Consider the following 23594-nt stretch of genomic DNA (forward strand, 5'->3'; position numbering starts at 1 on the left):
TAATGTGTGGACATTGATTTCACCAATGATTAAAACTCCCTTGATAAATCAATACTTGGGAAGCAACATAGACTGGAGCGGGTTGTTATTTTCAGCGGTTTCTTCTGTCCACCCTTGGGGTGAAATGCTCAGGTTCACAGGGTCAGTCAACAAGAAAAGATAATTCACTCACTCCCAGATTAGTCAGTTAGCCCTCTGAATACTGACAGTGACTGTTTCTTTGAAACTCAGACAATGGAGCAGCGTTAAGAAAATCTCCCAAGAGATTCAGTGACCTCACAATTTGCCTCCAAATCCCCAAGCTCCTTCTTGCCTCTGCTCAGCTCAGAGTCTTCACCAGTAAAACCGATTCCTCTGCACATTATTCTCCTCCCCAGAACAGCATAGCTGTTGCTTCCTAGAAGACATTCTACCCTTTCTGTGATAGCAACTATATCTGCGTGTTACAAGTTGGGATATCAGCCTGAAGACAGGTATCAGTAACCAGAGATGGACCCGGCCTTCTCAAATCATGGGGCCACCTGGGGCTTATCATTTAGCTTGTACACTTTCCTGAACTCCAGGTTCAGCTAGGGCAGACAACATTTGGTTGAAGGGTCCAGTTTTTGAATGGGTAAGAAACATTATTCTCAGGTTAGACTCAACCTGCATTGCAATACTACAACTGTAAAATGATCTGATTCATGAAACCCCAAAGTTCCTTCCCAAGAGGAAATGGCATCAAGAGACCTGCCAATCTTGCCATCTCTGGGGTTCAAGAGAAACTGTCAAGGCCAGCGGGCTAAAAAAAAAAAAAAGTTTAGCATACAAGTCCCAACGGCAAGAAAACAGAGACCTTTATCCTTTTCTCCATAAGTAGACCACAGTTCTGTGACATGACTATGCAATATTCTAACATGTGATTGCTTCCCATGCCAAATGCCATCACAAACGACTCGCAATTCTGGTGTCTCGGTGGTTTGAAACCATGAATTTTCCACTGAAACCCACTTAAGACTTACTCTTCATTTTCAGCTTGTCTGCAGAAGCTGGCACACTCTCGGGAAAGAGACTGGAGTGAAAAAGTGTGTTTAGCCTACTGACATCATAGTCTATGTAGAAATAGACTGAAATCCCACTGAAACATCTCAGTCATGAAGAAGACACAAGGAATCTGTTGAAATTAAATTCCACTCTTCAATAAAGGGATTTTTAAGTCAATATAAAATATGTCAGTTTTTCATAGATATTTCAATCATTTTAAACAAGTAATTTTTTTTTGCAAGAACAAAAACTAAGCATGTGCTGATGTTACCATTAGCTCATGAGGGTTCCATCCTGGGGTCCTTAGAGACACACCTACCAGCCCCCACATCCGTCTGCTCCCCCACATCTTGTCATTATTCAAAGACACTCACTTTCCTGACACCTAAGTCGAATCTCGATGTTTATTGTGTTTGGATGGTGGCTTTAGTTGCTTTCCTAACTTGTCATCCAAGATGTGGTAACGAAGGGGGAAAAAGCAAAGATCAAAACATCTTGACAATCTGAAGAATTCGAATTTTACTTCAGTTTAAAAAAATGAGCATAGTCATAAATCCTGTGAGGACTGCCGCGCGCACTGTTGACGAGGTTGAGCTTGTGGCATCTGCTCTGCCCACACTGTACGTGTGTGTTGTGGGGTCCCGTTTTGATTACAACGCTGCACCGCCATGTGGCCACGCCTCTTCTTTCCCTCCTACACTCGGCTATCGAAAACAATTCTTAGGTAAAGGTAACAGAAAGAGAGGAAGCCAGTTTGAGTACGCACACATTTTCCTTCCTAAACGATGTTATGGAATGGCACTACAGAGACAGCCCAAACACAAAACACACACGGACATATCAAATGGCATCATGGTTTCCTTTGGCCTGAGGTGGCTTTAAAAGAAAAGAGAGTATGAAAATTTCAGAGTTGAAAGAAATATTTTAGAATGTATATGTAAGAGTGTGAAGTTAACCTAGGCACCTTCAACAGCCACATGGTAGCTACCTCGCAGCCTCATTGTTAGTTAATGCAAATGAGACTCTCTTTTGTATCACATGAAGACATGTATTTGGTACTTTTACAGAAAGGACAAGAAAGTATGTTGGTTTCATATGCAAAGGAACGATGCCCAGGATATCCCTTACCTAAACAAAGACTCAAGAGAGGGTGAACGGAGAAAGAGAAAGTGTGAGTTTTCTGAAAGCCCCTGGAACTTGAGGGTTTGTTTGCCAGAAGACAAAATTCAAGTCCGTCCTCCCAACAGATGCCGCGGAAGGATGTAGACATCTCAGGTTCCCTCCAAAGCACAGGAAACTAATAGGATGAAGGTGAAGCACAGAACTTCTCTGCAGTTGTGTATCCATCTCCAGGGACACTGCTCTGTAATTAGTTTGGTGGCCCACATACAAAGTCACTCTCCAGACTTGAGCACTCAAGTCACAGGGCTACAAAGAAGAGAGGCAGGGTCTAGTGACAGTGGCCGGCCCTTTGGGTTGGGTCAGACTCCTTTGTTGTGGGACTGTGATTTGCCTTCTGACTTGCTTTGCTTTTGAGAGCCTACTGTCTTTACCTCTCTGGTGCCTTTGTCTGTGTCTTTCCTAAGCACTCAAAGAGATGACCCTGAAGAAGCAGCTCCTCCTGCTCGATTCAAATGATTCATTCAAAAGCAATTCTTCGGAATAGTTCCAGAAACAAGAGTTCCACGACACTGTTTCTAGCTTCAAGCAAAACTATGTAAGTGGATCCCAGGTACAATGAATCAGAACTATTAGGTTCTCACTAAGTCAATTTAGATTATTTTAAGCCACATTTTGCATTACTCCAAGTGCAAGTGTCTCCTTTGGTTTTAGTGCTGGATCAACCCGAATTCTTTCAGTTCTTATTGATAAAAATCATACTTTTTTTTTTTTTTTTTTTTTGATTGTCAACTAGCATGTTAAGAGCTCGCCTCTACTGCACTAACAGGAAACTTCGATCTTAATGGCTCCACTTACTTTGGAGAATTAAACCGAAATTTAAAAAGGTCTGTGTTGGCTGTCCTGTCAATATCAGGATCTGGGAACACAATGGGGAGAGTTAAAAGGAAAACACCCCCTCCCCAAGCACAGAATCAAGGTGTCTGCTCAAGATGAGCCAGTAACGAAATGAAGGAGAGAAGACAAAAATCTGTTTATGTTGGCGTTTGGAGGGAAGACGGTTGTTACCAATGCACAAGTCCTTCTCAAGGGACTGAGCCCCACTGCGCAAAGCATCACTGAGCCTTTCTGACAAGTGGCCTTTCAGACATCTTTCGGAGCGTATTCAGGAAGCATCCTTAGTCTGCAATTCATACGAAGACATTGTAACCTCTTGAACAAAGGACCGGTGTACCAGTGTCCATCCATCTATTGCCGAGAAGAGCCATCCGGGAGCTGGAAAAGCTCACGGGAGTGGACTGAAACCCACCTGCTTCCATCAATCGATCCTTTCTCAGATTCTTCATGCTTGAACAGCTGAGCACAGTAGGTACAAACTTCAACTATCAACAAATAGACATTTCTAGAAAAAACACCTTTTTTTTTTTTTCCTTTTTGCAGTATGTAAAACACTAGTGGAAGGTAGTTGAAATGAAGTTAGAACTGGTCCGGCCATGTAGGTCAAACAAAACTTTAAGGAAAGAAAAGCAGTGTCTACCATCACGACTGTAACAGGGTCTCACTTCATCTTTGGTATAAAATAGGCCATCCGTAGGCTGCAATTGACCACAACTAAGAAAGACTACAGAAATTGTCAACAATTTCTCTATCTATTGCTTTTTTTTGTTTTTGTTTTGTTTTGTTTTTTTTGTCTGTGTGTTTTTGTTTTTATTTTCATTTTTATTTTTATTTTTATTATTTTTTTTTGCACTTTTTGACCATAAGCGTCTATCTACTTAAGTTTTGTTTTTAGTGCTCTTATGCTAGGTTTTGCAATATGACAAGCAAAGCTGACTAAAACCTGACGAAGCTCATAGAAAAACTGCAGATAAAAAGCACTAACGCTTCCGCTAGCAACCACGCTCTGTAAATTAAAAAAAAAAAAAAATTTGCATTCTGCCCCCCAAACACGCATTATTTCTAATGCAGTTGTTTTTAAACCAACTTGAATATCTTTCCCGTAAAATGTCTTTTAGGCTTTTAGGATGATTGTGTCAAAGTTCGTGAGAAGCCCCAGCATTTCCCAATGCTTGCCGTTGCTGTTGTTTTTTCAAACAACACATTTTCTTCAAACGAAGAAAAAACATTTTCTTTTAAACTGTACAGTTTTTTTCCCATCCTAAAATCTCAGTCTCTGTCTTCTATGCCAGTGAAAGCTGGCACAATACTTCAAATCTTTCTTGATTTTTTTTTTTTAAACAAGACGCTGACAGCATGCCTCTCGAGCCTTTGACGTCCTTAAAATTAAGGCAATTAAGATTCAAGATAAACCTTACCTAAATATTTCTAAGAAAACATAAAATATAAAAAATAAACCCAACCAACCCAGTAGGTTCAATCAAGAAAGGAAGAGACGAAAAAATAGCTTAATTACTGAGGAAAATAATTTCTTATACTTCTGGTTGCCCAACTCTTGACACCAGGGTTTTTCAAAAAAAAAAAAAAAAAAAAATCTACTTACACCTTCACCTTCTGGCAAATTCTGAATTCAAATGTTCTTCCACAGAAAACATCAACTTTGATGTTTATCCCCACCCCCCTTTTCTGGGATTTGTTTTCCCTTAAAAAAAAAATGACAAAAATAAGTGTCAGACCACTCGAAGAAACCATTTGCACAGCACATAAAAACTTTGTTTTCTTTGAGTAAAGTATAAAATAAAAAAATAAAAGAAGAAGAAAGTTTTCCCTTGGCGCCTGTGCAAACTGGAGGCCAACCAACTTCTTGCCCAGTGAAGTTTCTTCATTGAAGGTAAGGGTTCAGATGGACAGCTTCGCTTCTGTCTATGGTCTGCAAAGACAAATGCATAAGAGTGGTCATTACATCCAAGTGTATCTTCTGTGGGTTCCCATGACAGTTCCTTAGAAGAGCCCAGTATTTTTCAATATGCCATTCTTAAAGAAGTAATGGAAGAGACATTTGGAGCTATGGAATTCTGTTACTTTCACATACATACATACTCAGGCAAGAGGTCACTTGTGTCAAAAATCAAGGCTGATGGACTAAGAACATCTTCTGATTGTCAAGTGATAAATCATACAAAGTCTACCACCAGTACACCCAGTGAGTCATCACTCCAGCAGTGGCTTGCTTTGTCTACTAAGACTTCATGGTGGGTAGCCTGGTCTCCAGTAAGGGCAGAGGGAGATGATGACAGGACCCCTAAGAGGTAAAACCTCATGGCGGATTGCTGTGGTCCTGTTTAGAAGGCATTGATGCAGTTGACATGGCATTCTGAGTTTTGAGTTAGGTATTTTTGAAAATATACTTATTTAGTTTGTGTGTACAACTTTTTTGTTTGTATGTATGAAAATGCACCACATGCATTCAGAACCCGAGGGGACCAGAAGAAGCCATCAGATCCTCTGGGAGTGGAATTAAAATGTAGATGCTGGGAATGTCACCAAAGGCAGCAAGGGTCCTTAGCTGTTAAACCATTTCCCCAGCTCCTGATTCTGGCTTCATGCCACCCATGTTGGCCTCAAGTAGATAAAGTCAAACTCAAGCTCCCAATTCTTAGAAGACAGGCATTCACCACCAGCCTGGCCCATGGGCTGATAGATCATTTGGTTAGAAAAAGAGGAACCCATCACTCTCTACATCTCATCATGTGAGAAGTACCACGACATCATCTGCCAACAGGACCCTCACAGGAGAGTAGACAGAGGGATTGCAGAGTTCGTATTTCTCTCATCTGCCCTACTCTGGTGGATGGTGGCAAATCTCTTTCATCAGCGATCTGATTTTCACACTTTGGAGAACGGTGATCATGTAATAGCGTTAAATGGGTAGGCCGGGCCTGGTCCTTAGGACTTGCAAAGTCACAAGTGGGATTTGAAGCAAACGCTTCTGCTCTGCATCTGAAAATACAACTTGCTTTATAGGATCTGGTTGATTTAAACGTTTATTTTTATTTCATTATTGTTTTATACATATGCACGTGGGCAAACATAAACACATGCTGAGTTCATTTTATATAGTTTCAGAGCTGACCACTTTGTACTGGATAACCAACAATAATTAGAGAAGAGGCTGTCAATTTGAGATGGGGGGGGGGGAGGATGCGAAGGGATGGAGGGAGGAAAGAGGAAAATGATGTGATTACATTTTAATTAAAAATGTAAAATACATTCTAACTAGTTTGCATGTATATTGGTTGTGTGTGCATGTGGTGCACACACACATGTGTATGGGTGCACATACAGTGTGTCCTGGGGAGGTCAAAGACGAAAGCCAAATGTCTTCCTCTATTGGTCTCTGCTTTATTGCCCTAAGGCACCGAGCCTAAAGTCCACCTTCTGCTCATCATGCTAGCTAACACAGTCTAGGGTCTCTCTATCTCTGCCCATCCTGTACTGGGGCTATAGGCATGTGTGTCCATACTCAGCTTCTTGTGTGGGTGCTGGGGATTGGAACTCAGGAACTCATGCTTTGAGAGCAAGTGCCCTTACCAACTGAGCCACTTCCCAAGCCCCTGGACTCCAGTTATTTTTAAGGTTTTATAGATAGCATAAAAAATAAGTGACGATTTATTGGGGATTGTTATTCTCGTAGAATTTCCAGAATAAACTACTGTTATGATCTCTTAGCATAAGAGCATAAAGTCTCTCTGCATCAATAATGGGGGGGGGTCCCTCATTAAGTCTATCACATGAAGTTCTGTGTATTTATTCATGTGTCTCTGTGTATGCATTCATATGTCTCCCTGGGTGTCCACAGAATTCAAAGAGGACCTTGGATCTCCAGGATCTGGAGTTGGAGGTGGTTGTGAACCACCCCATGGACCCTTGGAACAAAATACTGGTCTCCAGCAGAGCAGCAAGTGCTGAGCCGCCTCTCCTGCACCCAGTTCTTTGTTTCAGTCTAAAAAGGAAAACATGGAACTATGAAAATAGTTTGTGTCAGGCCTTTAATTTGTAAGCCCATCATCATGCTTCTCAAGGTTCCTGGTGACCTTTGTCTATAATGGCTATGGTTTACAATCTCTTGAGTGTAGACATTTTGGGAGTCTGACATATCAACCTGCTTTTCAGGGCTCAGTGCCCCTGAGCAAAACTTTACACCTCACAGGTGGTCAGCTTGTATCTGATGAGAAATGCCAGCAAGTACTTAAAGATCTCCTCTCTCTCCTCTCTCTCTCTCCTCTCTCTCTCTGTCTCTCTCTCTCTCTAGCATGATGACCCTGAACAAATGGCTTTTCAGCAGGAAGCAGTGGCTTGTTAATTAGCACAATCATGCTGGGAAGAAAGCTTCCCAGTCCCTGAAATCTAGGGTATCTAAGAAGCTAAGCTAGCAAGAACTAGCTAAATTATTTTAGAGATATTTTCCCATTACACTGGAACAGAATAACATAAATCTACATATCTTATCTTGCAAGTATACATGCACGTATACATATATGTGTATAGATAGATGCATATATTTAAATCCAGACTCTGCATGTGAGAGCAAATATGTTGTAATTGTCTGTCTTAATCTGGTTTATTTCTCTTAATATGATCTCCAGTGCAACTCATGTCTCTGGAAAATGACATTACTTACAGCTGAGTTGACTTCTATCATGTGGCTATGGACCATATTTTCTTTATCTGTTCACCAGTTGAATACAGGCATGGTTGATATGGTCAGCTTCTTCATGATTTTAGGAGTGACAAAATGATTTCTTTAACAAACTAAAGGATGGCTGAGAGCAAAGCTCTATAGACAGATTCATCTGAATGAATGTTCTCCACTCTCAGAGATTCAGTCATGATCCAGAAGATGGACTAGTTTACCCACAGAGGCCTCCCCATGTATGCTTTCCCACTGATGGTCCCTCCAGTCTCAAAGCAGAGCTCTCAGGGTTTAATTTATACATTCACTCCATGCAAAGCCCAATGTAACTTTCTTTATGGGTGATTAAAATATTTTATGAGTAATTCTGCATACTTAATTATTCTTCTTTGCCGTTTAATTCCTGAGCAGGGTCTAATCTTTGTATTTAACAATATTCTTCTTTTCCCAGGACCATTTACTTTGGTGTTCAAAGTCAACCTGCATTGAGAATGTCAGTGTAACTGCGTAAGAGATAAAGAACAGAATGTTGGGTCACTATCTAGTGTCAGGTGGGGATACTAGCATTTTCCCAAGTATATGTAACAATTTTTTTTTTAATGACTGGAATGTTTCTCTTGAAGTGAGCACCCTCACTGACTCTGTTGGGTCATGTGACTAGCATTACCCAAACCAATAGGAGAGCAGCCGATGCACAGAAACAAAACTAAGTGCCTACTTTTGTTGGATTTGCTCCCTTCTGTCCTTGGAATTCTGAGTTGTATAGAAATTAATTTGTTATAAAATGGAAAGCATACAGTCAACCCTTCCATCATCCCAAGCAGAAGGCCATGGATGACCAGGTACTCACACAACAGGGCCAAGTACAACCATGACCAGAAAATATACCACCTGAAGCCAGCTGGGAGCAGCCCACATGATCATGAACTCGAGAAATGCCTGCCACTAAGTTTATGATAGTTTCTGTGAAACCAGACAAACAGAAGCATTTTGAGAAAGGACTCTGATTCTAGAGGAAGAAGCTAGGCACAGCAGGGACTTACTTGGATTGTTGGAAAGAGTATGCAGGTGCGTGTTCATTGGGTGTGTCCACTGTTAACTGTTGCTGCTGACCACTGCTGTCCTGGGATGAAGGGGCCACCGTCTGGGGAGAGGTATCAGCAACAACACCCTGAAGAAGCAAATCAGTACACACAGGGCTTATTTGTTTTAGTAAAGGGCCCTCTCTAGATGCAACACAAAACCCCTTCTTCTATTGGGCTTGAAAATAGGGAACTCTCAACCACAGAAAACCACAGCATGGGAGTAAAAGAAAATAGCAGGGTAAGCTTGTATAAGGGTTCATCCTGTGATGTTGATGATGCAATACTAATAAGCTCTGCCATTGGCATCAGAAGTCCTTGGAAGGATATAATGGTCACAAAACCATTTCAATTGTGGTTGGATAGAGGACTATGGTCTCAGTAAAAGCCATCTGTAATCATAGTCAAAGGTTGCTTACAATAATAAAAGCATGCTTATGAAGATTTATTGTATCTTTCTTTATGTATATATGTGCATATATCTATGTGAACATATACTGGTGTGTGTGTGTGTGTGTGTGTGTGTGTGTGTGTGTGTGTGTGTGTGTGTATGAGAGAGAGAGAGAGAGAGGGAGAGAGAGAATGGAGGCCAGAAGTTCCTTGGGTTTTTTTAGTGGGAGATGTTCATGAGCCTGTGAGCCTCCAGACTTAGGGGCTGAGAACCAACTTGCTATTCCCTGAAAGAGTAGAAAGAAGCATCTCTCTAGTTTCTTGCATAAGATTTATTGTTGTTGTTGTTTGTGTTTAATTTTAGACATTGTCCCCCTGTCTATTCTTGGCTGGCCTGAAACACTACCTAGACCAGGCTGGCTTGGAACTCACAGAGATCTGCTTGCTTCTGGAGTGCTGGGATCACCACCTCACCCAGTCCCTTGTGTAGTTTTGCTTTCTTTCTTTTTACAAATTGTTTTATTTTGCTTTGTTTTATAAGACATTAACAGGCATTCAGTCAGAGGAAAAAGGGATGAGGAGAAGGTTGGGGGGGGGGAGGAGATAAAGGAAACACAGCAGGGGCAGCAGCAGCAGCTTGACCAGGGCTAATCTTGGACATCTGGTGCGGGTTGTATGTCAAGCACTCTGGTTCTGTTTCTCCCTAACACCTGATAGTCTTTAAATTTTTAGACCCTACAAAGAGGATTGATTTGTGTTTGGTCAACTGACTGATTGATGCATACCAACAAATATCCTTCTAGTGTTTTTACATGGACATGACTAAATTCTTTTCTTTGCAAGCATGTGTTCAGGTGGGACAGCAGAAGAGACAGTTATCGTCTGTTTTTTCTCTCCAACTCCAGATGGAACTTAAGGAGTTCCTTTCCAATAAGCTACTTTGTTACATGTGTCTGTTACCCCATACTGATTAAAGGCGCTTGCCCTTTCAGTAGCATAATTCTTTGAGTAGACATATAGAAATGCAAATATGGGATAGAGGTTTATGCTTGCAGTGCTTGCAATGTGTTGATTGTTAATTTTCTTGAGACATAGCTGCTTTTTAGTCACTAAATATAGCAAAAATCTCATAATCTAATCTCATGTTCTTGAATTCCAATTAAAACCCATTTAATATATCATTATTTTGGACCCACACATCTACAAAATTACAAACAATAAGGGTGTGATGGTATCAGTTTCCTAGGCTGTACAACAGTGCCTTGTTAGTCTCTGGGGCTTCCCTTACCTGGATCCAAGCATACATGTATTTGTTACACACCAGAAGTAAATCTGTATACATTTTCTGAGATCCAAGTTAGTTGGCAAAAACCTCCTTCGACCTCACTATTGGTGGGTTTTCACTTGGAGAAATACAAACACTCGAGTTACTGATTGTGTTATGGAGAAGGAAAGATGAATTCAAGGAAGTATATTGTTTAGTTTTTCAGCTCCCAGCTGATGAGAAGCAATGTCCGCACATGGCAGTAAAGCACTTGGGGCATTCAGAGAAGAGGGACCATGGCTGTAACTCCAGAGATGGATACAGTCTAAGTACCTAGCACCATCTATGTGGCTCTTCTCTGAAGCTTGACAGCTCCATTCAGTAAAGTGAGAGCTAATGAGGATGGATTTGTCCCAATGAGAAGAGAGAAGGAGCTTTGTTTCCATTTAGGACAACATGGCAATATCATTCATGATACCCAAAATAATTCCATTTACATCTTTCTTGTATATAGGAAGCTAGAGGATATTGAGTTCACTCATTAGAATAGTGGGCTTTTGTTCATTTCTTTTCTAGGGTGATAGGGATGGAACCATAGCCTTATACATACTAGGTAAGAGCGGTATGACTGAATTACACTCCCAAATGAAGCAATGATTCTTAAATCTTTATTTTTTTTCTAAGACAGGGTTCCATTTCTCTGTAGTCCTAGCTGTCCTGGAACTCACTCTGTAGACCAGGCTGGCCTTGAAATCACAGAAATCTACCTGCCTCTGCTTCGTGAGTTCTGAGATTAAAGATGTATACCACCATCACCTGGCTGGTTCTTAATCCTTAATACCTACTGGCATCATCTGGGAATGTATAAAAATGCTTAACCAAGTATATATTCCAGAAAAATCAGTAAAGAATCTCTTGATCTCTGTGACCAAGTTTAGGAGTTCATATTTTTAAAGCATTCATCCCCTAACAATTTTAGTGAGCAGAAGCATCTGAGAATCAAGGTACTGTCTCATTTCTGTGAACATCTGGATTCTCAAATCTTAAAATTAACACCGTGTAAATTCAGGAAACAGAGTGGTGGTATCTGATGCCTTCCTTTTCTAATAAACTCCTAGGTGATATTGGGATGGTTAATTTTAGTGCTGAGCTTGACCAAAGACTTGGGAGATCAGCCCGGAAAAACCAGTGTGGGGATTCTCAATTGCATTAATGAGGTAAGAACACCAACTGTGTGTGGTGCCGTTCCCAGGCTGGAGCCTGGACTGTGTATGTTGAGGGACAGGAGCTAAGCAGCAGCATGTGTTCTTTGGTCTTTGCTTCTTGACTGTGCATGTGATGTGAAGAGCTGCTTGGCCTGACTCGGACTTCCTCAGCATATGATGGACTGTGAGCTCCAATGAGTCTGTTCTCTCTTAGGTGGCTTTGTCATATACTTTTTATCACAGCAAGAGGAAAAAGCACTAAGACAGAGATCCCATGATGCTGTTCCAAGGGTCATTCTCATGACCAAGTTGTAAACCGTTCCTCCTCTCTGGTCATGAGTGCTCATGGTGTGCATTTGGCGGGAAAGGGTTTGTTCTTTGGGCTGCTGCCTAGGAATGCAAATTACTCTTCTTGCATACCCCTGTGTGACACTGCATGTGTAAAGCAAAATTTGGTTTGGTTGAGCTGATGTGTAGACTTCTGTATGCCCAGCTTGCAGGGATGTGTTTTACAACAGCATTCAGATTTTATCTGACAACTCCTCAGATTATGGGAACCCATGTGGCTGAGATGTCTCTTCCCTAGCCTCTTTGTGTTTACAGGATAGACTTACTTCAATAGAAACAGCTGTCGGAGGCACAGGCGTGTACTGGGGAATGTAGGTCCCTTGCATAGGAGCAGCGGTCATATACTAGAGAGAATCAAAGAAAAACGCACATGAACTTGGGGGTTGCAACTGGAGGAAGAGTCAGACGTTACATCCCTGGTTAAACTCCATGTTCGCCAACAATGGAAGGTCTTATCAACAGTGACTACTGCTTGTTAATCCCAACCTGCTCGTCATTCCCATATCCGCACAGGCTTTCTCAGTCCACCTCCTCAAGCTGTTACACTCTGTGTAGCAGCTGGAATGTCTCCTATTTCACAGATCCCATAAGTGCCAGGGCGTCTGTTCTTTTCTCCATTGTGTTGCTGGGCCAGATCACACAGAGGCTCCTGACAGGCATTTGTTGAATGAATGAATCATCCCAGTAATTTGTAAGCGGTGATTTCTAACTAAAACTGTTGAGGAACAGTGTAAGAAATACACTACATCAATGGGTAAATGTTGTTTCTGTCACCTTTGTGAAAATAGATGACTGGAGATGTCTCCCAGTGGTAGAGAGATTGTCTAAAATGCACAAGCCTGTGCATTCCATCCCAAAGCACAGCAAAGGAGAGGAGGATTGTTACAGATAGTCTTGTTACACACAAGTCTCTTTTGTCCCCCTTTCCCATTCCATACTCAAGGCACCATGAGAATTTTCTTCCTCATGCCTTAAAAAGAAATAGGCCAGAGGACTGGAGAGATGCTTCAGCGTTTAAGATTGTATTCTCCTCTTCCAGAGGACCCGAGTTCAACAGCCAGCACCCATGTCACACAGCTCACAGCTAGCTGTAACTTCAACTTCAGGAGAACTGACACCCTCTTCTGCCCCCCACAGACATGTGCACATGCTCTTCCCCCCCCCCCTCTCTCTCTCTCTCACACACACACACATACTTAAAAATTATAAACTTGGGGCAGCAGGGGTAAATGATGATACTTGCTAACATATGCATTGTGGATAACAGACACATATTTTTTGCAGTAAAAAGGTAAACTTCCAGAAAAATGATGTGAACACACACAAAGACACATACACACACACCCTGTACACACCCACATACATACAGAATCACACACACACACACACACACACACACACACGCACACACACAACACATAGACACATGAACACCTACACACATATACACAAAGGCACACACAGACACACACACCACTATACACAAATGCACACACACACACACACACACACACCACACAGACACATGCAAACCTATACACATATACAAACAGTTACACACAACCCTGCACACACCATGCACACATATATAAATATGACCTATATTCCCATTTGTACTGTATATTCTTCCTGTAAATTCACAGCTCTACTTTATGTGAACTAAATGATGGACTCTTGCTGGCATCTAAAACCTGAGCCACATCAACAAATTGCAGGACTAGAGCCCTGCCATGAAGCAAGGTTTCTTTCTCACAGAGGTTTCAAGGCTGGGTCTCATGGAACATGTGAAGTCTCTTGTCCTGTGTTCTCAGATGGCTGAGGTCAAATAATAAGGCCATATATAGACAGTAAATCCCACAGTGCGTATTCTGTGTATACTGGTGCAGAGGTTCATTCTGAGCGAAGGAAGTCCAGCCACGGTTGTTCGACATTCACACACAAGATTGGAGCAATAATGTGACTTTGAAATGAACTCATCCGCATTCTAAACTAAACACACTTGTGTGTGCTTGCTAAAAATAGATCAGTCTTAATTAAGCAACCCCAAACCAAACAAGCCACACCATTATCTTCAGTGCATCCACAGAAACAAATAGCTGAGTTTACCTCCTGCCATACAGAACCACGTTTTGTAATTAGGACAAAGCAACTGTTTGAAAGGCTCAGTGTTATCTGCACCTGCACTTGGTATCACCAGAGACACTTGGGTTCTTAAGGCAACCACCAATCTTCTGAAGAAACAGTCAGAATGCCAATTCTGATCTCCCTGATGCCTAGGTCCCAGTAAGGGATCATTCAATGGTGAGTGAAAGCATCTAAGCTGAGGCACCATAGGTGGCTCAGTCAGTCAGTGTTTTCCCAGTAAACATAAAGACCCCAGCCCAATGCCCCAGCACCAGCACAAATACACAGTGAGTGGTGCACTTCTGGGGAATGCTGGGGAGAAGGGACGTAGGGAATCCAGGAGCTTGCTGGCCAGTTAATCTAGCTGAGCAACGCATCCCAGGTTCAATGAGAGACCCTGTTTGAATAATTAGGGTGGCCGGAGCTGGAGAGGTATCTCAGTAGCTATGAACACTGGTTCCTGCAGAGAACCAAGGTTCAGCTCCCACCATCCCTAACTGCAATTCAAGGTAATATGCCACCTTCTGGCCTCCATAGGCACCAGACAGGCACACTGCACAACGCATACATGCAGGGAGAACACTTATACGCACAAAATATAAAGTGATCTTAAAAGATAAAAAACAAAGTGGAAGACTGGAAACGTGTCTCAGGAGGAAGGTAAAGGCAATTGCTGTCAAATCTGATGACCTGGGTTGGTTCCCCACAATGATGGAAGAAGACAATTAAATAGTGCAAGCTGCAGGTTGTACCCTCGCCATCACACACTAGCATGCACACACACACACACACAGAGGCATGCACACACACACACAGAGGCATGCACACACACACACACACACAGGCATGCAATACCCCCACAGGCACACACACACACACACACACACAGAGGCATGCATACCCCCCACAGGCACACACACACACACACAGAGGCATGCATACCCCCCACAGGCACACACACACACACACACACACACACACACACAGAGTATCCATGTCAATCCCTCATATTTCATCACAAATCGGCCAGTTTCATGCCTCCACCATTCTGGATCCACTCAGATAGTAACTTTGCACTCACGGTGTGCCTGGCACTCTTTAAGCAAATTCCCCAGATGGTCCTCCTCATTATTTTGCACCCTGGAGCAGACAGTAAATATCCAGATATTAAACTTCTTTCAATTTTTCAAATAAGTGCAGAACATTAAAATAACATTCTGACAAACACAATTTCCGGTCTAGCACCCTTTGGCTAGGTATGTGCTCAGTCAAGAGCATCCGCCCTCCCCACACGGTGCTGGAGAGATAGATGGCTCAGTGACTGAAAGCACTTGCTGCTCTAACATACCATGCATATACAGTATGTGGCTGACAACGACCTCAAATTCCAACTCTCTCTTTGGTCTCAACAATCACTCTGTCTGTACACACACACACACACACACACACACACACACACGCACACACACACACAAGCATTCACCCACATAAAAATAAAAATAATCTTAAAAAACACCACTGCACCCCCTGGCATATTGCTTGTTTGGGAGAAAAACACTCTGGGTTCCAATACATTTGAGCAACCTTATATAATACAGCCACTCCTTTGACAAATCAAAATGAATATAATAACTTTTATTAAGGAGCTGAAGACTCCCGCTTTTAAAAAAGACTACTTAAAGCTGATTAAAGCAGCATTTGCAAAATGTTTATTCCTGAAGGGCCTTTGCTTAGACCTTATTTTTAGGGACTATCCTTTTCCCCTGGAATCTCAAGCATTGCATATTTGTGCCATGTGCATCTGGGTTTGCTCTAGTGCAGAGTAGCTTTGTTGGTCTTCACCTTCCTAGACTTTGGGGTTCCTTACAAAACTTCTCATCCACTAGCAAGAGGACCAGTGCCATCTGTAGATTTGAGGGAGGCAGCGATGAAGACAACTACGGGGTTGTTTTATACTCTAGAATTAGTGGTTATGAACTTTGTACCTAGACCTAATAACTTATCATGAATTACATTTGCATAAAGCGATGTCACCGGTCCCCAGGGACAGAACGCCACTTTGATGTACCCACATTCTGCCGTGCCTGTCTATAAGGAAGCATGCCTGAGACTTTGATATGGGAACCCAATGAATTATTTAGACCTCTCTGCCAAGCTAAAGTATTCCCAAGCAGCCTGGTTAATGAGGACATTTTATGTGATTCATAGCAAAGTTTCCTCAAATGATTGGATTATTCAAGGCCCCATCTGTGTTTGGCCTCTGTAAAACTGAATCAACAAGTCTTCATTCCTTTGCTAACATTCAGTTGGGTTTAGAACATGGCCATAAGTGATCTGCAGATGGAGGGATTCACACTGAAAGTCTCCTCAGAAGTGAGAGTTTGGAGAGTGGTTCACTCACTTCACAGCAAGCAGTTAAGAGCACCAGCTGCTGCCCTTCCAGGACCTGGGGTTTGGTAGCCAGCGCCCAAGTGGTGGCTCAAAACCATCTACAATTCCACTTTCAGCCATGAACGTTACACTTATGTGCATAAGCCCATGTTCTCTCTCTCTCTCTCTCTCTCTCTCTCTCTCTCTCTCTCTCTCACACACACACACACACACACGTCCCACAATTGAACAATTTTTAAGGCTTGGAAAGATGATATCACCAATTGATTTTTTATTATTCTTTTTCATACATTGTGTGTGTGTGTGTGTGCATACTTGTGTGTATACAGGTGCACATGTAATATGTACACATGTGTAGATGCCAAAGGCAGCCTCCATTATCATTCCTAAGAAACTATCTGCCATTTTGAGAGACAGTATCTCTCACTGGTCTAGAAATTGCCAAGTAGGTCAGGCTGACTGGCTCAAAGATCCATGAATCCCCAATTCCCCTCAGCTGGCATTAAAAGAATGTATCACCATGCCTGGTTTTTATTATGTGTGTTCTGAGATTTGAACTCCTTGTTCTTGGAACGCAAGTCCTTTATCAACGGAGACATCTCCCCAGCCCTTTTTGGGTGGGAAAGATGACCTTATTACACTTGGAATCTAACATCATGCCACTGTTCTGAACAGAGACAGGAAAGATTTTTATAGCCCGGGATCAGCTCTGTTCAGTGCAGTGTATTCAACAGGAACATCTTTCTGGCTACTTTTCTTTTGTCACAGGAAATGTAACAGGCAGATTTTCCAAAAATTAAGGGCTGATTATATTAAGCAAGCCAGTACTGTGTGGATTTAAGACTCTTAAGACTATTATCTGAGGATAAACTTTGAAGTGGCGGCTCTCCTCTGACAGACTTTCTAGGGTAAAGCCTGAAGAAGTGACAGCCTTGCTAAGTTAGGAGCGAGAACTCGGGGGAAATGGCTATGGCGGTGACTGCAGACCCAGCTCTCAACTTTCCTCTCCCAGGACACAGTTGGAATTCTGTATGAGCACACACAAATTACACCCAGACCCAACTATCCAGGTTGGATAAGCAGTGCTTGGCTCTTCCATCATCTCTCTCCTCCTCATCTTCTGAGAAAGGGTCTCTCACTGACCATCTAGATTGGTTGGCCATCAGTCTCCAGGGCCTGTATTTACTTTCATCACCTGCAAGGGCTGGGCTTACAGGTATGCGCAACCACATCTGGCTTTTCCTTGGATACTGGGGATCACGCTTAGGACCCTCATCCTTTTGGCAGGTACTTTAACCACTGAAACCGATTCTATCATTTCTGACTTGGCATATTCTCGGAATTACTTAATAAGTCAATTTCACAGGAATAGATTTCACACTTCAGGCTACTTTTTTATTATTAAATGACATTTTATTTGTGTAGGCACCTGAGAAGTGTAGAGTTTATTCTCTACTTTTTATCATGTGGATCCTTGGGATTGAACTCAGGTCATCAGGTTCGGTGGCAAGCGCCTTTATGTACTGAGACATCTCGCCAACCCTAGACTAATTGCTTTTTCATGGTTGTCTTCCAAGAGCTATCGAATATCTGCCATAATGTTTTGTGAATACAAATTATTTATTTGGTACATTATTGATTGAGCTGTGGAGAGAATAAGATTAAAATGAAATGACAGATAACATGGATGAATCTGTATAATTTTTTTTTCCCATCCAGTAGCAGCTTTAAGTCACATATTCATGGATGTGTTTTCTCTCGTAATGGCTTGATAAATTCTATATATTCTTCAGGCTATGGGCTTTACTGCAGGTGTGAAGAGAGGGGTGAATGGGCACCCAAAAAGCCACAGCATAGATTTCAGACTTTTTCACTTGTTCTAAGTAGTCTAGACACAGCACCATTATGAGAACGGCAGGGAGAGAACAGAAAAATGCAGGGCTAGAAAGGTAGCTTGGTTTTGCCTATTTGCATTGAAACAAGTTATTTCTTCTTCTGAGTGAGATTCTTTCAAAGGAAACAGAAAAAAAATATAAACCTGAAAACAATCATTTCTGGATTGGCTTTCTTCCTTATCAAATCGAAACAATACCAAGCGCTTCATATGTTTCCCGTGGGGCAACTTCTTGTTTTAATTATTTGGGATGGAAAAGAAGATCCATCCTTTCAGAATTTCTGAAAATATTTGAAACAGCTGGCTCATTTGGAGTTGTAAAATGATTAGCCCGTACCCAGGTGCTGTTGGCGATGTCTATAAACTCGTAAGGATGGGGGACCTGATTCAGAAAATAGAGGCAGTCTGGTCCGGGGAAATACAGAAAGCCAATGAAAAGGATGCAGAAAAGTGGTTGGGATTGCATGTCCTCATGACAGCTGAGCTGGAGGAGAAAGGACTGTGGAAGGCTATGCTAAGGACATGGGGTGTGGGTTACTTTCAAAACTGCAGAGATCCTTTAGCCAAAAACTTGATGCAGGGTCCAATCTTAACTATGAGTCACTGGGCAAGTGGCTGGGAGTCAGGTAAAGTGGTTTCTCAAGTAGAGCTATTTTGGTTGTGTTTTTTGTTTGTTTGTTTAGATTTATTTTAAATTTTGTATAGGTGTATGTGTAATACCCATGGAGGCCAGTAGAGGATGGTGGGTCCCCCTGGAGCTGGAGTTACATGGCTGTGAGCCACCTTATGTAGACACTGGAAACTGGATGTGGCCCTCTGGAAGAGCAGCAAGCTCTGTCAAGTGCCGAGTCCCTATTCTGGAGTGTTAAAGATACTGATTTGTTGTTGTATTACATAATATCATTTCAGAGAGGAGATACCATATGCCTGGGATAGTAAGATGATACCATTCATCTGTGTGCTTCTAGCGGTCACTGAATAAGTCTAAGACGCCTCTGCGGGTCTTCAGGCCATTAAGTAGATGAGCCCATCCATCAGCAGAGAAGACTGCTGGACAGAGTCTCCTTCCAAGAGAGCATGCCAAATGAGGTCAGTTCTCCGTCACCCGCTCACTTAGCCAATGAAATGCTGGGTAACAGAGTGGATGTCCACCCACAGGGGCAGTACTCGTCACCTGACAGGATCCAGAGTCACACCAAAACAAGCCTCTGGGCACATCCGTGAAGGATTACCTTGCCTAGGTTTGCCTCTGAACATGCCTGTGAAGCATCACTGATTAGGTCAATGGAGGTGGTAAGTGTCTACTTTGTAAGTGGGCAGCACCAGTCTATGGTTTGGGAGTCCTGAGCGTCTTAAAAGGGAGTAAATCAGAAGAGCCAGAGTGCACCGGCCGATCTCTCTTTCCTGGTTGCAGATGTGTGTGACCAGCTGCCTGAACTGCACAGCCTGTGTTTTCTTGTCATAAGGGACTGGATTGTAGCCCTCAGTGTGAGCGGGAACAAGCCCGACCTCCCTGGAGTTGCACACCACAACAGGAAAAGTAACTAAAACTCCCATAAGGAATAGTAACTTTTATTTTATAAAATGGAAGTTATCCACAATATGTGAAACATGTATTTTATTTCTAAGGTGTTGCTATGGAGACAGTGTGACTGGTCAATTAGCTGTTCTTCAAGAGTAGGTGATGAGTCATACACAACCAGGTTCTCCTGTCTGCTGGGAAAGAGGGACCAATCTGTTGACTTGTTAGAATTCCTAAACACGCGTAGACCATGCTATCCCAGACCAACACTACGCACAACTCTCCAATCCCTAACACAACTTGAAAGCACTGAGGAGAGAAGCATGATTGGTGTCACTTTCTAGACTGAGGTCCACTCACAGTTGGGGTGTGGAAGAGACCGAGAAGAAGAGTTTTGGTGCTTTTCCTTTGGACATTTACAAGTCTCCTCCTGTGTGACTCGCAGTGAAAAGTGGTTGCTTCTTTGTAATTCACAGGCCGCAGAGGCCTTCACACTTGCTTAGGAAGCAGCTTTAGCAAATATGTTACAAAACTACAGCCTTTTAAGTGTTTTGCATGTGTACCTCTCACTATGATTGCAATGCCATGAAACGCTGGTAAATAAACGATGTCTTACAGTTTTAATTTGAAATGTACGTATGTGTATCATATATGTGCAGGGGCCTGCAGGGGCCAGAAGAGGGCATCAGGTACTCTGGAACTGGAGTAACAGATGGTTGTTAGTTGTCATGTGGCTGCTGGGAAGAACTCAGGCCCATTAGCAGAACTGCAAGTTCTTTTAACCACTCAACCATCCCTCTAGTCCTGAACCAACCCTTTAGAAACACCATAAATTCTCCTTCCTTATTTTTTTTTCTGTGATAGGTATGTCCCCTCAGGAAATCAGAGGACACACAGGCATAGTAGAAGCTCAGTTAGCACAGAGGTCACTGAGCAGACAGACAGTAATTCATACGACTGAGAGCTGACTGTCTTGACTGAGGTCATTTGTAAGCGTAACAGCAGTGAAACCAACCCACAAAGCTCAGTAGAGTATGGGGGTGAGTAAGAATAGAGAGAGGATGTGCTGAACAATGCCATGCCACCAGCATTGACAAACTTTGTGAAATGGACAAATTACTGAAAAGCAGATTTTAGCAGGGCAGTCACAAAGTCAAAGAAATATTGCTTTGTTTCCTAGCTATGCCACAAATTGAATTAATTACCCTCACTACCCATGATAACCCACTTGACTCCAGCTGGCTTTTCTTGTGAACTTCCCAAGCATTTAAGGAATGTATAATTGCAATCTTGTATCAACTCTTCCAGGAAATACCAAAGACCATTTCTCAAATTGTGTTATAAATATAGCAAATTCTTTATGTCAAAATCCGACAAGGGCATTATAAGAAGGAAAAATTATAAGTATCTTTCATGAACTCTCATATAAGGGTCTTAAATTACATTTTAGCTCACCAAAGAAATACAGCATGTCTGGGTAGAATTAATTTCAGACTTTCAAGGTATGCTTAATTTGAAATGAAATCAACAGGCTTTGCCATACTGGAGGGAAACAGAAGGCAATTATGACACTATTTCAATTAATGTAGAATCCATGTTTGATAAGATATGACATATGTTATTAAAGAATAGCTTGGGCATAGTTGAGAAGTTGAGAACAACATGGATAAATCTATATACAAATCACGCAACTAACTTGTGAAATATGTAACAGTTTCCATTTGAGTTTTAGAATGAAATTAGGTTCTCCCATCTCACCTCTTCCAATATTATTCTCAAGGCCTGGACAAAGAAATAAACAATGGCAAGAAAAGGGATTTTGAGTGGTGGAAAAATAGAACCACCTTCAGTCACAGACAATATATATAAAGACTTTAACATTATTACAACTTAGGGTCTTAATTGTGTGTTTATGTGCACTTCCCTGTTTAAGTATGCGCATGTGGGTGCAGTGCCTGTGGAGGCCACAAGAGGGCATCATATCTTCTAGATCTGATGGGTTTCAGGTGGGGTTCAACCACCACTTCAGTGCAAAGAACCAAGTTCAAAACATTTTCACTCAAAAGATTAAAAAAAAAATCTAACTTAAAGTGAGTTTGTATGAAATATTAACATACAAAACTGCTTATGTTGTTTTTCGTGGAATTATACCGAGCTCCCCAAAAGAAAAGAAGGTCTCAGGTCACCATTAACCAAGGTGACAAGCAGCTTCAATGTCTCAATGACCCCCAAACCCAACACTTTGTATGTTAATTAAAAGGCAAGGTCACACCAGGTATGAATAAGACACTGCCTGTTCACCTGTCTTTCTGGCAACACCAACCCCAGAAACCAGGTGGCATTTTCATCTGGAATACGGTAAGGTAAGCCATGTTCTTAGGAAGTGCCAGGATTTAGGTAAGACATGAAGCTGAGGGAACAGTCTGTGCTGGGTATGGAGACAGGGGCATTTGCTTCTGGGCTTAGAAAGTTGTACTGAGGGGGATGGAAAGGCAATGGTGAGTCGCCTAGTGTCAGCAGAAAACCAAAAAAAAAAAAAAAAAAAAAAGTTTGTCCTCTGGATAACCCATCCAGCTTTAGTGCGGACAAGGGTGGACAGAATGGAAGGTTCAGAAGTGCTAAGTAAGAGCAGTGGGACTGTCAAGAGCTGAGGGCGGGGCTCCAGGCATCTGCTCATCCAAGTCCCAGGCTGGTCAGGCGAGACCTCAGAGAACACCAACTCAATAAAAAAGCTTGTGCAAGTAGTGCTCAAATTGTTATTTATCCTTTCCCCCTGCACACTCTCTGCTAACGTCTGTTCACTCATGAGACCTGAAAGATGGAATATCTGAATGCCAATTTAGTCCAAAGGCAAACGCCGATGTTCTCTCTGCTTAGCTTTACAAACGAGTAAACCCTGAGAAACGTTAGTGAGAAATCACCATGTGGGACCAGAGAGATGGCTCATCAGGTGACAGTGATTGCCAGCAAGACTGGTAACTTGAATTTAATGTCTGGGACCCACACATTGGAAGGGGAAAAAAAAACAACCTTTGGAAGTTGTCTTCTGTTTGCTACACGCATGCCAAGACACTCGTGTGCACACACTCCTCATATGCAGGCACACACACTAAACAGATGAGTAAATGTAATTTGAAAAGAAATATTTAATGAAACTCCTTTTATATCATTATTCTAGACTTACAATAGCAGTCATGATGTCTAGACACGGTAGTGGATTCCTAGCAACATTCTTGGTGTTGGGATTGAGTAGAAAATCTCATTGACAATATCCAGTTCCTCTAACTGTAGACCAATCTAGCTGCAGAAATGGACTGGTTTTCTTTTCTTTTCTGGTTTTATTTCTTATATCATTGTTCTCCTCAGGAATATTATTAACACCTGGGCCATATTAACCAAGTGAGTAGCATATGGTCGAATGATCTTAATGAATGCATTTTGTTTATTTTTTGATAGCTAGATAATTGACAATAAAGAGATTTGGAGTTTGCTTATAATCTATCCCATCAAGCTGAAGATCACTGAAGAAGTAAATGACAGTAAGACACTTGTCTTACTGTATGTGAGGTCTCAGCCCTGCGCAAGCAAAACCACACAGAGAATAACCACTCTAAAACCATGTTTCAAATGAAAGCAAGTGAA

At 42.0% G+C, this 23594-nt stretch overlaps 1 protein-coding gene across 12 annotated transcripts in view; it reads right to left on the bottom strand.

Moving 5' to 3' along the window:
• Positions 1-4652: 4652 nt before the first annotated feature.
• The window catches only part of Rbms3 (RNA binding motif single stranded interacting protein 3), a 1220120-nt gene continuing 1201178 nt past the window's right edge, over positions 4653-23594 (bottom strand). For 4 of the 12 annotated variants that reach the window (XM_051202102.1, XM_051202094.1, XM_051202063.1 and 1 more), the window contains 2 exons: positions 12288-12365; positions 8772-8903 (listed from right to left, as the gene is read on the bottom strand). In XM_051202102.1, the coding sequence (XP_051058059.1) occupies positions 8772-8903; positions 12288-12365 (210 nt within the window). Of the gene's footprint in view, positions 4970-8771; positions 8904-12287; positions 12366-23594 lie in introns of those variants that run through there. The other 8 variants (XM_051202086.1, XM_051202079.1, XM_051202057.1 and 5 more) reach the window with 4 other exon arrangements.

Source organism: Phodopus roborovskii, unplaced genomic scaffold (assembly GCF_943737965.1).
Source record: "Phodopus roborovskii unplaced genomic scaffold, PHOROB, whole genome shotgun sequence".
Classification (NCBI taxonomy): domain Eukaryota; kingdom Metazoa; phylum Chordata; class Mammalia; order Rodentia; family Cricetidae; genus Phodopus; species Phodopus roborovskii.